This window comes from Corvus brachyrhynchos, unplaced genomic scaffold (genome assembly GCF_000691975.1).
Source record: "Corvus brachyrhynchos isolate BGI_N302 unplaced genomic scaffold, ASM69197v1 scaffold4, whole genome shotgun sequence".
Classification (NCBI taxonomy): Eukaryota; Metazoa; Chordata; class Aves; order Passeriformes; family Corvidae; genus Corvus; species Corvus brachyrhynchos.
In genome coordinates this window covers 540,000-552,115 of record NW_008237878.1, presented here as the reverse complement: position 1 = coordinate 552,115, position 12,116 = coordinate 540,000, and the positions used below count along the sequence as shown (strand labels likewise).

The following is a 12,116-nucleotide window of genomic DNA, read 5'->3' as shown; positions in this document are numbered from 1 at the left end:
CGCCGCCTTGGCGGGGGAGGCGGCCGCTATCGGGCTCTCCCGGGAGCGGGAGCGGGCCCTGGATTACTACGGGCTGTACGACGAGCGCGGCCGCCCGTACAGTTACCCCATCGTGGCCGAAGAAGACCTGATGCCGGAGGATGACCAGAGAGCCACCCGCAACCTCTTCATCGGCAACCTGGACCACAACGTGTCGGAGGTGGAGCTGAGGCGTGCCTTCGAGAAGTACGGTATCATCGAGGAGGTGGTGATCAAGCGCCCCGCACGCGGCCAGGGCGGTGCCTACGCCTTCCTCAAGTTCCAGAACTTGGACATGGCACACCGGGCCAAGGTGGCCATGTCAGGCCGCGTTGTGGGCAGGAACCCCATCAAAATCGGCTACGGGAAAGCCAACCCCACCACCCGGCTGTGGGTGGGGGGCCTTGGCCCCAGCACTTCCCTGGCTGCCCTGGCCAGGGAGTTCGACCGCTTTGGCAGCATCAGGACTATTGACTACGTGAAGGGCGACAGCTTCGCTTACATCCAGTACGAGAGCCTGGACGCTGCCCAGGCCGCCTGCGCGCAGATGAGGGGCTTTCCCTTGGGCGGACCGGAGAGGAGGCTCCGAGTGGATTTTGCCAAAGCAGAAGAGACGAGATACCCGCAGCAGTACCAGCCCGCACCGCTCCCCGTGCACTACGAGCTGCTGGCTGACGGGTACAGCCGGCACCGGAGCCTGGAGCAAGACTTGAGGGTGCGGGATAGGACTCCTCCGCACCTCCTGTACTCGGACAGAGACAGGAGCTTTGTGGAGGCAGACTGGGCCAGCCCTGCCAAAAATGCTGAACGCAGGAACAACCTGGAGAGCTACAGCCGGTCCGTGCGCAGCCGGAGCGGGGAGCGCTGGGGCAGCGACGGTGACCGCAGTGTGCCCAAACTGTGGGAAGAGAGGCGGAAACGCCGGAGTCTTTCCAGCGACCGCGGAAGGACTACTCACTCGCCTTACGAGGACAGAAGCAGGACAAAGGCCAGTGGGCCAGCTCTAGACCGCAGCCCTGACAGGGCTCGCAAGGAGAATCACACTACAGACCCCGGAGCCGAGAAAGAGCAGAGTAACTCCCTCCAGAACAATCGTCACGCGGCCGAGGAGAAACCCCATCGTGAGCCAGCCGACACTCCCCAGCCCAAAAAAAGGGACAGCGAACGCAATCATCGAACTGGTGAATCGGAATCAAAAACTCACGAGGAGCCAAAATCTGAGACCAAAAAGCTAAAGAATTTATCAGAATATGCTCAGACACTGCAACTTGCTTGGAATGGGCTTCTTGTGCTAAAAAACAGCTGCTTCCCCACCTCTATGCACATCCTGGAGGGAGACCTCGGTGTCATCAACGGACTCCTCAAAGACCATTCATCTGGCGGGAAGTTGACACAGCTCAAAATCGCTCAGAGACTTCGGCTGGACCAGCCCAAGCTGGATGAAGTCACCCGGCGCATCAAACAAGGCAGCCCCAACGGCTACGCCGTGCTCCTGGCCACCCAGTCCGCCCCGGCAGGGGCAGGGGCCGAGGGGACCTTCCCTGTGGTAGAGCCTGGCTTGCAGCGACGGCTTCTCAGGAATCTGGTCTCCTACTTGAAACAGAAGCAGGCTGCTGGGGTTATCAGCCTGCCCGTGGGAGGGGCAAAGGGCAGGGACAGCACAGGCATGCTTTACGCGTTCCCTCCTTGCGAGTTCTCTCAGCAGTACCTCCAGTCAGCACTAAGGACATTGGGGAAGTTAGAAGAAGAACATATGGTGATAGTTATAGTCAAAGACACTGCCTAGCCCACACTGTCTTTTCAAATTCCATGTTTTCTTTGTGTGTCACACAGCCCAGTTGTTTTTAAGGCTGATCATTTTGGTCGAGGCTCAAAACACCTTGACCAAAGTGGTAAGATTTTTAGTTTCTAATTAATTTTAATACCTATAATATCTATTAAAATTTTAAATAGAGCCCATTTTATTCGTTTTTAATATGTGACACTGTCCGCTGTTGTTCTGTATTTTTATTTTTTAACTGTATGAAAGTTGTCAGTAAAGCCTTGTTCACTGATGGATTTCTAAACTTGTGCGGTATCCGAGTTCTTATGGCCAGGAAGGGTGAGTTCCCTGTGCTGCAGGAGCAGCCAGGCCGGGTGAGGCCCCAGCCCAGTTCAGTTTCTCAGATCCCAGCCTTGAGCACCTCCTTCATCTTTATATGTGTCTTCAAGGTGGAGGGGAAGGGGGGTTCTTTATGCTGTATCAGAGACTGAAAGGTTGGGTCTGTATTTTTTTTTTTTTGTCCTGTTTGCTTTTTATTTCGTAAATTTGAGTCTGGATGCTTTGCTGTTGAGTCTCTATTTGAGGATAGAAGCTTTGCAGGAAGCCAGCCTGCCAAGGAAGCAAATCCTGATCAAGAATAAAAGTGTTTTTCATACACACCAAAAAATTAGTTGATACTTGGCAAAAGGTTTGCTGCTAAGGAGTGGACCCTGTATTCCAGTTTGTGAGGTTTGAGAGCACCTGGCACATGTCTCAGTCATAAAAGTTGACATTCCCAATTTTTATGAAAGGAAAAACAAGCAGAAGAAAAAAATGTGATTTAAGGGGGAACCCTTTTGGGCCCATATTAGATGTGGACAAGCCAGGGGCATGAAGGTGTTTGGTGAGCTGAAGGTGCCCATTTGCAGTCAATCATGTTGTACTACCTGGAATCCTTTATTGAAAGATAAATGGCAAATTTTTTTTCCCCTAAAGTTAAGATTTGTTTGCAGGCTTAAAAAAAAGAGAGAAATGCACCTGGCTGGCTGAGAATGTGTTATGTTACCATAGGTAACCTGTAACAGAGGAACCACTGGAGATCCAAATCTGAGCTCTAAAATGGGCTGGATCCATCACCCTTGCTGTCTGTGGTATGAGGGGGTTGGTTGGGAGGCCAGACCCCCTGAGTGCTCAGCACCATAAGGATGTGGTAATGAGTCGAAGGTGGAGTTAAAATCCACACTGTTCTGTTTGGGGATATTTTTATTTTTTAAAATTATGCCTGTAGATTTTAGGAGACTTACAGAAAATTGTGTGGGATTAAAAATGTTACATTTTAAAGTTTCTTTAGATTTGCAGGTGGTTTTTTGTTGTTCTTATGGTAAGCAAGTGAACAAATTGGGAGAACCAGAGTGGGAGAACCAGACTTATCTTGCACCAATCTCTGTGACCCAGCAACTTGCTGAGGGCTGCCAAACGCCCTTCTAAAACAGCTCTCAGGTATGATTGGTGTCACAACCCACTTAGCAGGGAGCATAACTCAGTCTAATGCTGCTTTTATTTTTCACTTTTTAACCTGCAGCTGTAGGGACATTATTAATATCAACAAGTGTGGGTTGGTTTTATGGGGTTGGGGGGTTGCATTTCACTTGATGCATCTTCCGTATCCCAGAAAATTATTCTGTCCTTAAGCACCCGAGTGCAGCTCCGAGGCTGTGGAGGGTGTTGTCCATGCAGGGCGGGCAGGGGTCAGAGAGGGGAGCTGGCTGCTCCACTGGGAACAGCAGGGCTCTGGGAGTGTGCTGTGGGAGCAGAGGGGCAAACTCCAGCGCCCAAAGCAGCCAGGCTGTACTGGTGGCACTGGGCTGCCGCGGTTTCACACGGTTATAGGGACACCGACTCCACCCTCGAGACCGAGTCCCCGACAGTGCCAAATGTCAATAATTGTAACGGTTCAGTGTTACCCGAACCAAGTGCTATTAAATACCCCTCGTGGCCGGTCCTAGAGCAATTAGAGCCTTCTGTGGGAGTTATCCTGCCTAGGAGGTGTCCAGGCACACTGAGGCGGTGAGGTGGTGCCAGTACAAGTGCCTGCTTGGCTGGCACGGCATGGAGCTGCAGCTCGTGGTGCTGGGGCATGGCCTTGTGTGTGTTATGGTGTGTGAGTGCTAGAAAGGGGAAGGAAAAAAAATGAGTAAATTATAAAAGCCGTGACTGTTTGCTGGCGAAGCCAAGGAATGGCCCAAAATCCCCCATCTCCCAGTTTCCTGGTGAAATAAGTAAATAATAGTGAGGGTTGTTTAGAAGACAAAGAGTTGAATGATGGGATTTCTGTTCCCAGAGAGGTGGCTGATGGTTGTGAGCATGTGAGACCAACAAATCTCCCTCCTACCAAAATTAACAGGTGTAAAGGAGAAGTTGGAGAGTTACGGGAAAGACACCTGGGAGAGAAGGAGCAGCATCCCTCTGCCACAATGACCTGAGCTTTCCCTGATCCCCAGCAGGCAAGGGAGCCACACCATGGCTTTAACAGACTGTGCCAAGGCCAAAGGCCCCATCCTGGACTCGTGTCCACCATCCCATCCCTTCACACATGTATCCAGGCTGATTCCAAGAGAAACAGGCCTGAAAAAGGGTTGGCAGTTATAGCAAAATAAATCTGCATCTGGATCTTACAGCATCAAAGCCTTGGGCCTTAAACTGGGACGGACAGCAGTTCTGGGGAGTAGAAGGGGGGGGTGGGAGGCTTGAGCCCCTCGGTCATGCTGGAAGGTGCTGGGTAAGGCAGTGCTGGGGGGTTGTTTTTTGGAGGATGGTGCCTTTCAGCCCAGTACAATGGGGCAGTAAGGTGATCATGGCAGGGTAATGGTGTCTGGCTCCTTGGGGTGATCTGAAACTCAGAGGGGGAACAGAGTGTGTCATGGTGGATGGGCTGGTCTGAGAGTGTTAGTGCTTAGACTGAGCTACCCCATCTTTTATTCTAAGCACCCATTCAGCAAACATTCTGTCTTACAAAGCCTCTTTAACAGCAGTTGCTGGCTGTCTTTCCTACTGAAACGGATGAGGACTAGCCCTGGATGCGCTCTAACCCGTGCTGAGGAGCCTCAGTCACTGCCCTTAGCTACACTTGGCTTTGTACCTTGCTCTCCCAGCCCTGGCCTGTGGGAGATTTTTTAACCCCAGCCCTGCAGGGATGTGCTGCTCCCTCCCAGGGTGCTGGCAGGGCATTCCACAGGCTGTGTTCCATGGAAGGGTGCTGCAGTGCACCAAATGGGCCAAGCAGTTACTCAGGTCCCAGAGCAGTGAGGACCACGCTGACAAGAGGGCACAGGCTGTGCTGGGCTCATCTGCTCACATTGTGGGAGGAAACAACATCCTCCCTGCTCCCCTCTGATGCAGAGGGAGGAGTAGGTCTTAGCCAGCTGGCAGGACATTTACATCTCCTTCCCCCCTAAGCCAGGGTCTGTAACTGCTGCATAGAAGAAATACTGTATGGCACCACATCAGCCACGTGCTGGGAGTATTCCAGAAGATTATAGGATTCTTTCCAAGCAACATGCTTTTAAATAGATTAAATCATGATGCCAGGGTGGCAGGTGATTTTCCAAATGCTGAGAATTCTCCCCATCCCAAGCAGCTGCAGAATTATGGCCTGACAAAAACAAAATGATCCCTGCTAGTCCCCAGTTCTGAACCCCACTTTGCACCCAAGTTGGTGCAGTCACCTGTTCCCCAGCACTCTTCAGTGAGACCCCCCAGAACTAAGGCAGTAGCATGGGCTGCAGGCAGCTTCCCCAGGCGTGTATTTACCTTCAGAGGCCAGGTCTGCTCGGGATAGGGGCTGGGGGGCTGCTTCCCTGCAGGCCCTGCCTCCTTCCCCACAGGGTAAGGCCCAAACCCACTCCCTTTGGCTCTGTTCAGTGGAGTTAGGGCAGGTGTGGGAGTGGAGGGATGGCTCATATACTTACAGCACTTCAGGTTCAAGTCAAATGCATACACAGGAGTGCCATCCCAGGTGTTTTGGTTCTGTCTCACAAAACTAGGTGGTAAATTTCTCCAAAAACAGCCAGGCCCAAATCAGCAGCAGATGCAGCCAGTTACAGCTGGGATATAATGCCAGAACAATATATGGACGGCTGGCACTGCCTCTCCCTGGAAGCAGTAGCTGAGTACATGCTTTTCTTTTTTTCCTCCTCCTGAGCTGCACATTTTTCTATGGTGAAGTTGGGTAGGACGGTTTCTGGTAAGGCAGGGGCTACTTCCACAGCTGTTGGGTGGCATATCCGATTTTCAATCCCCTCATTTAATCAGAATGCTGCTCTCCAATTGCTGGTCTTAAATGCTGTAATAATCACAACTTGCTCATCTTTATCGACTCTGTAGGGTACAATTATCCATTTTAAGTTGCAGCAGAACCTTTCTTTTTAATTATTAACAAGCAGCCCTGGGTAAGTGCATTAAGTACATGCAATGCTGGAGGGGAAAAAAGCTATCCCTTCTTTCAGTTAAAAAGGAAATCCTTCCTCTTCAAGCAGTAAGACCTTGAGCCTTAGTGGAAACGAGCAGTTCTTGGTGGAAAACTGGTTGGAGTGTCAAGGAGTGAGAAGTCTCCAGTTCCCTGTTCTGCCTCACACCCTATTCTGAAAAGGGCCAAAACAGAGAAAGGTTTAAAGGGTGAGTGGATGTTATCTGAACACCTGGGAATAAACAGCACAGTCGTGGCCTTGTCCAGGCAAGCAGAGAGCACCCTCACGTGCCAGCTCTGAGCACAGGCCCAAGCTGCACAGCTGGGTGCTGCACCGTGAAGTAAAACACTCCACTGCCATCTCTTCCTCCTGTTCTGAGGGGCAGGGCCTCCTCTCATGCCTCAGCAGGATTTGCCCTCTGCCCCAACAGCCACAGGGCAGCTTGGGCAATGCCAAACCACAAGAGGAAGCCAGTGCTGCTCCCAGCTCCTGGCACACCCTGGGAGATGGGGAATTCCCTGCCTGAACTGCAGTGGACGCTCCAGAGCACCTCCCCACACAACCACAGCCCAGTGGCATCATCCAGCTCCCACACAGTGGTGAGGCTGCCACTGAGAATTCCAGGCTGTCAGGCAACCCAAGGGATCAGAACTGGAACTCACAGCTGCTGTGCCATGGCCAGGCTGAGCTCCCAAACCCCTGTTTCCTTTGCCCTTCCTTACTGCAGCCAGGTTCCAGCTACACCTGGCTGCTCTCAGCCAAGCCCTGCAGGCACATGGAGCACTGCTTTTGCATGGCTACAATTCACAGCCATACACACAGACAGGACTTGTATTTAATTTTTTAATAAATACACTTTACATTAAAGAAAAAGGCCTTCAATTTGCAGTTTCCACACAGAGGGCAAGAGGGAAAAGAAAAAAAAAAAGAGAAAGAAAGATTAAAAAACTTGAACCACAAAGGGCAGGAGGGAGAAAAAGGGCTCAAACTTCAATCCCAGATTCCCATGTCTTCAGGAATACCAGGCTCTGACTAGGCCCACCCAGGATTTCAGCCTCCCACTACAGCTGGTATCACAGCGCAAATCTACATTAGCAAACACCCCAGGGGCTCTTCCCTGGAGGACAAAAGCATCTGGAACACACTGGTGCATTAGCAGGTATAACACCTGTAGTTCTTCTTTTTTAAAAATAAAATCATATTTAAAATAAAAATATTCTCACTCCTCAACAATATTAGAAACCATGATCCTCTTATTTCACTTAGTAGTTGCATAAATTTTAATTTCTTTTAATTTTAAACAATTTTTCTCCCCAAACCTACCCCATGGTAACAAGGTACTACAGGAATACAAAGGTCTCCCCTCTTTACTAGAACACTTGCCTTTTTTTTTTTCTTTTTTTTTTTTTTTTATAAAACTATTTCTGTTCTTTAGGAAAGAACTTTATACAAAGAAAATATATTGTGAAATATCTTCAGAAGTTTCCTTGAAGAGTCATCTCAGCCTAAAATAAAAAATAAAAAAAAAAAAAGGCAGAGAGAAATGAGGCCTAACCCCAGGTCTCTTTATTGAGACTTAGCCCCGAGCCTCAAACTGACTCAAACCAACACAGCGGATCGGCAGGAGATCCTCAGGCTTTCCCAGGATAAGTAGGGCTGGGGTGCTCAGAGTCGGTTTCCAATTTGGTCTCTGGTCTTCTGCTGGGAAGGGAGCGTCGTCTCCTGCCCACACCCTGCCCGCAGCCGCTCCTCACTCATTCAGGGACAGGATGATGTCGTCCTCCAGGTCGGAGTTATCGGAGCTATCGGCTGCAAAGGAGACACGAGGGTTATGTTTGGTTTGCGGCAGAGGCACTTGCCCAGGCACAGGAGATGGTCACCCCTGGCAGCACCATCAGTGCTCCAAACCACTCAAAAGCAGCCAGGAAATCTGCACCAGAGCTTTCTTTCCCTGCTTAAAACAGCGGCTCAAGGAGAGCAGCTTAGCAAGTGCAGTTTCTATGAGCTGGCAGGTTTTTCCCCTGACAAGGTGGGGAGGACACCAGCAGAGAGCTGCCTGCACAACTTCCTGCACACAAAGGGCAACAACTCTTCATGCCAGGGGCTGGACAGATGTGGCAGTCGTTCCTCACAGCTGGACAGTGCCACCAGCCTGGCCCCTGCATGATGTGCACAGGGTAATTCCTCATGCAGTGAGTTGCACCCCACTAAGGTGGAAGCAATCCACGCATTCACAACCAGAACCTTCCTCTAGTAACTCAAAGGTTTCTGTAATGAATTTAACTACAGGTCACTTACTAAAGGTGACCTGTAATTTGTGCTTTTCCTGGTTTTCTTCATTGTGGTGCAGAATAAAGACATGAGGGGATTTACCAGAAGCAGTCACACATGCATACACACACGCTTTTTATCTTAAAACATGAGATCTCTCCTCCCTCAGTTGTGCAAGAAGGAAGCAGTAGCAGCTCTGGCAGCAAGAGGGCTCCTGCCTTACCTTAGAGGTGGTGTTGGTTCTTTTTCTTATGCGAATTCATTGGATGCAGCAGATAACTGGGTGTTAAAAATAGTTAAAAAGAAAAAAAAAAAAAAAGACACCAAGACTTCCACTTAGCCATCTCAGTAATGTGGATCTCTAAAATGCCTGTTAAGGTAAGAAAGACCTTCTGGAGGGTTCACCCCTTCTCAGATGCTATCCTTAGGGGGGAAAAAAAATCACAGGCAAGCAAACAGGGCACAAACCCTTTCCCCCAACCCTCCTCCCTGAAGATCAGCCAGCTGCCTTTCCACTGTGATCAGCAAGGGATGCTCCATCTCACCATCCGTCGGACTGAGCCTAAGCTGAGGGGTCATCAGTGCTCCCAGAACAGCCACAGCCACATTGGGTTGCTGGAACACCAGCCACTACTGCAGCAGCTACACTTACACAGTAAGAGGGAAAGAAGCACAAGCAAGATACCAATCCAGAAACTCTGGAGAAGAGAAGCTGAGAAAGTTGGAGTTTTGGGGGGTTTTTGTTGGGTGGGTTTTTTTTAACCCCAGAGAAAAGCTCTGAGAAAGGATCTCCTCACTATTCCCCAGTTCACCACATAACCTTCCAGTTCTGAGCTCTATGTCTGCAAGTAAACCTGACTGCAGTTAACTGTTTGGCATAGTTAGTTTGCACAGACCTGCCTGGAAGTTGCCATTTTGGATTACAGAAGAGGAATCAGAATCCAGAGTCAGCCATGCTGCTGGTGAGAATCCCATGTATTTCTTCCATCCTATGCCATATGTGCATTTCAAAAATTACACTCAGCCCGCCCAGGAAAAAGCTCTTGAAAGACCTGCACAATGCATTAACTGCTTTGACAAACAGATCTAATGCCCCCAAGGTGGTAACAAAGGAGGAGGAAGACAAATTCATACTTTAAAGGTTCTCCATGGATTATTTTTAAAAAGGAACACATAGCAACCAATGCCACTCACTCCTGTTTCAACTGTTCTCTGAATTATTTTGCTTTGAAAACACTCACTGTATGTTATGGAGGTTCACCCACAATACAGCAAGAATCTGCAGTAGGGAACACTCTAAATGCACCCCATGCCTCAGATCGGTCCTTGCTATGCTGGCAGTGCCCCTACAACTTTTAATTCTGGAACAAGCATAAGCAGAGGAAAATTTTAATTGTCCTTTGCTGGGGGGTGGGGAAACAGAAAGAAGTCAGATGAAATCACAGAGCAGCTGCCATAGAACCCCACTCATCAAAACCATCAAGGACCATGCATGCATCAGCCCAGCAGAGCTGCACTCCCTGCTCTGAGTTCCTGAAATTGCTGCTAAGCAACCTAACAGCCATGGGATGGGCTGCCTGCAGCTCCACAGCCATACCAGATCTAAGTTCTGCTCAAGTGGCTCTATCCATAAATGATGTACAGATGTGGCTGCTTCATAACACAGTGTTCTGCAGAGCACGCCTGAAACGCCTGTCAAGTAGCACCTCGTTTGTTCCAGGAAGAGTTATTGAAATGGCCTGAACATCCTGGCCATTCTGCCCCTTGGACAATTCAAGGTACAGCACTCCAGGTGCTCTCTGAAGAGCTTCTGGCCCTGCATTCCCCAAGGAAAAACAAGTGGAGTTGTGTCACGAAGATCCTGCCCACTACTAGGACACAGAGGTTCCCTGTAATCCCAAAATGTCACACTGCAATATGCTATTAATGACTGAGCTGTGCAAATATCCTTTATGGCTCTACAGTATAAACCTATTTCCCTCTAGACAACAGCAGAGTGACCTCAGAGAATAACTCTGGCAACCTAATGTGGCCACGTCCTTAAAAATGACTGAGCTACATTTCCACAGAAGACATGGATGAGTCTGCCAGCCACATCACTGCCAACGTGGGGCCTGCCATGCTTCATCCTCCAGCACACTGGCAGGGAAGCCTGATATGAGAGCTGAGATGGGAACCAATCTCCCATCACTGCAGGACTTCAAACACCTTGCACACCGTAATTACTCATCCTTACCAACCCCTTAACTTAAGGTAACTATATTACATCCATTTTTACAGCTTGAAAATTAAAAATAACTAAATGGTTTGGCTACACATACTCAAAAATTGTGCTGCAAAAAAGGGAACAGAATCTGGTGTCACAAATCCCAAGTCTGATGCTATCCTACTCACCTTCTTTCTTGTGAAGCATTTTTCCAAATTTTATTGCTACATAAAAAGTTCAGACCTTTCTTTCTTATACACTCATACACACACTTTATATTTTCAAATCACTGTATTTGTGGAATGCCAGCAAAAGAGAACAATTTAAATTATATTCCAAAAGTTATGTTAGCTTCAGAATAGTCTAATAAAGGAAGTGAAGTCAGAAATGCCATGTTAGCTTTGCACTTTAAGCAATTGCAAAAGAGAAAGAACAGCACCAAGGATCAAAAATGCTTCTCTGTCCTTACAGGCTCACATGAGGCAGAGAGGACAGGTGAGGTAACAGTTAAACCTGTGTCCCCTTGAAAGGCAGGACAGGCAAGCCATCAGACAAAGCTTCTTCACATGGAGTTCTCACACACACACACACACACCTGGGAGCACTTGAAGAAAGGAGATACCTCCTTTTCCAGAATGCACAGTTGTTCTCTCACGTAAGAGCTGCTTTTACCAGCAGATTACTGAGAGAAGCCACAGGTGAAGAAGCATGATGATGGTCTGTGACTCATACTAACAAGGGACAAGTCAGTTAAGTCATTTCAGGGGAAATTTAGATGCTGCCTCTTTGTCAGGACCTTAAGCAGCGGATAAGGTCACCGAGGTGGGCACACACTTACTATCTCCAAGAATCAGCTCAACTTCCTCATCAGCATCAGAATCTTCATCTTCACCCTCATCTCCCTCTTCCAGGAGGTTGGCAATCTCCTCATCATCGGAGGGAGAAAAGTCATTTTCTCCATCCTCACCAGCATTCTCGTTGTTCTCATCCTCCTCCAGCTCAGCCTCCAGCAGCTGGTCCGTGTCTAGTTCATCAAGGTCATCTGTGTCATCATCATCTTCATCATCATCTTCTTCCTCTTGCTCCTCTTCCTCCTATAAGGACAGCAAAAACAGTCCATTGCAGACATTAAGATACATGTAAAATGGAACAAGAGTAATTAAAGAAAACCTATAGTTTTCACTTCTCCCCATATCCAGCCACCAAACATAAACACTCTCCCATCACCCATCTAAGCACTCTCTCCACAGCTTCAGAGCATCACACATGCCAGATCACCTGCAGGTCTGCAAAGTCTTAACTGCAAAATGCTGCTGCAAACAGGTACCATTGGCTCAAGCTCCTCTCCGGGACTGGCCACCAACACAAAGCACCCTTGAGAAGGACATGCAGTAAGACCTGTTAATCCATGGCT

The 12,116-nt window shown here is 48.9% G+C and overlaps 2 protein-coding genes across 3 annotated transcripts in view; one reads left to right on the top strand and one right to left on the bottom strand.

The window, feature by feature from the left end:
* Positions 1 to 6: 6 nt before the first annotated feature.
* RBM15B (RNA binding motif protein 15B) lies at positions 7 to 2,084 on the top strand. The gene has a single exon (XM_008632148.1). The coding sequence runs from the start codon at positions 131 to 133 to the stop codon at positions 1,802 to 1,804; it is 1,674 nt and encodes a 557-aa protein (XP_008630370.1). The 5' UTR covers positions 7 to 130; the 3' UTR covers positions 1,805 to 2,084.
* Positions 2,085 to 7,054: 4,970 nt separating this feature from the next.
* DCAF1 (DDB1 and CUL4 associated factor 1) overlaps positions 7,055 to 12,116 on the bottom strand; it is a 43,978-nt gene continuing 38,916 nt past the window's right edge. Inside the window, exons 22-23 of one of the 2 annotated variants that reach the window (XM_008632147.2) lie at positions 11,541 to 11,796; positions 7,055 to 8,034 (exon numbers count right to left, since the gene is read on the bottom strand). In XM_008632147.2, the coding sequence (XP_008630369.1) occupies positions 7,976 to 8,034; positions 11,541 to 11,796 (315 nt within the window). In that variant the 3' untranslated portion in view covers positions 7,055 to 7,975. Of the gene's footprint in view, positions 8,035 to 11,540; positions 11,797 to 12,116 lie in introns of those variants that run through there. The other variant, XR_001861382.1, reaches the window with a different exon arrangement.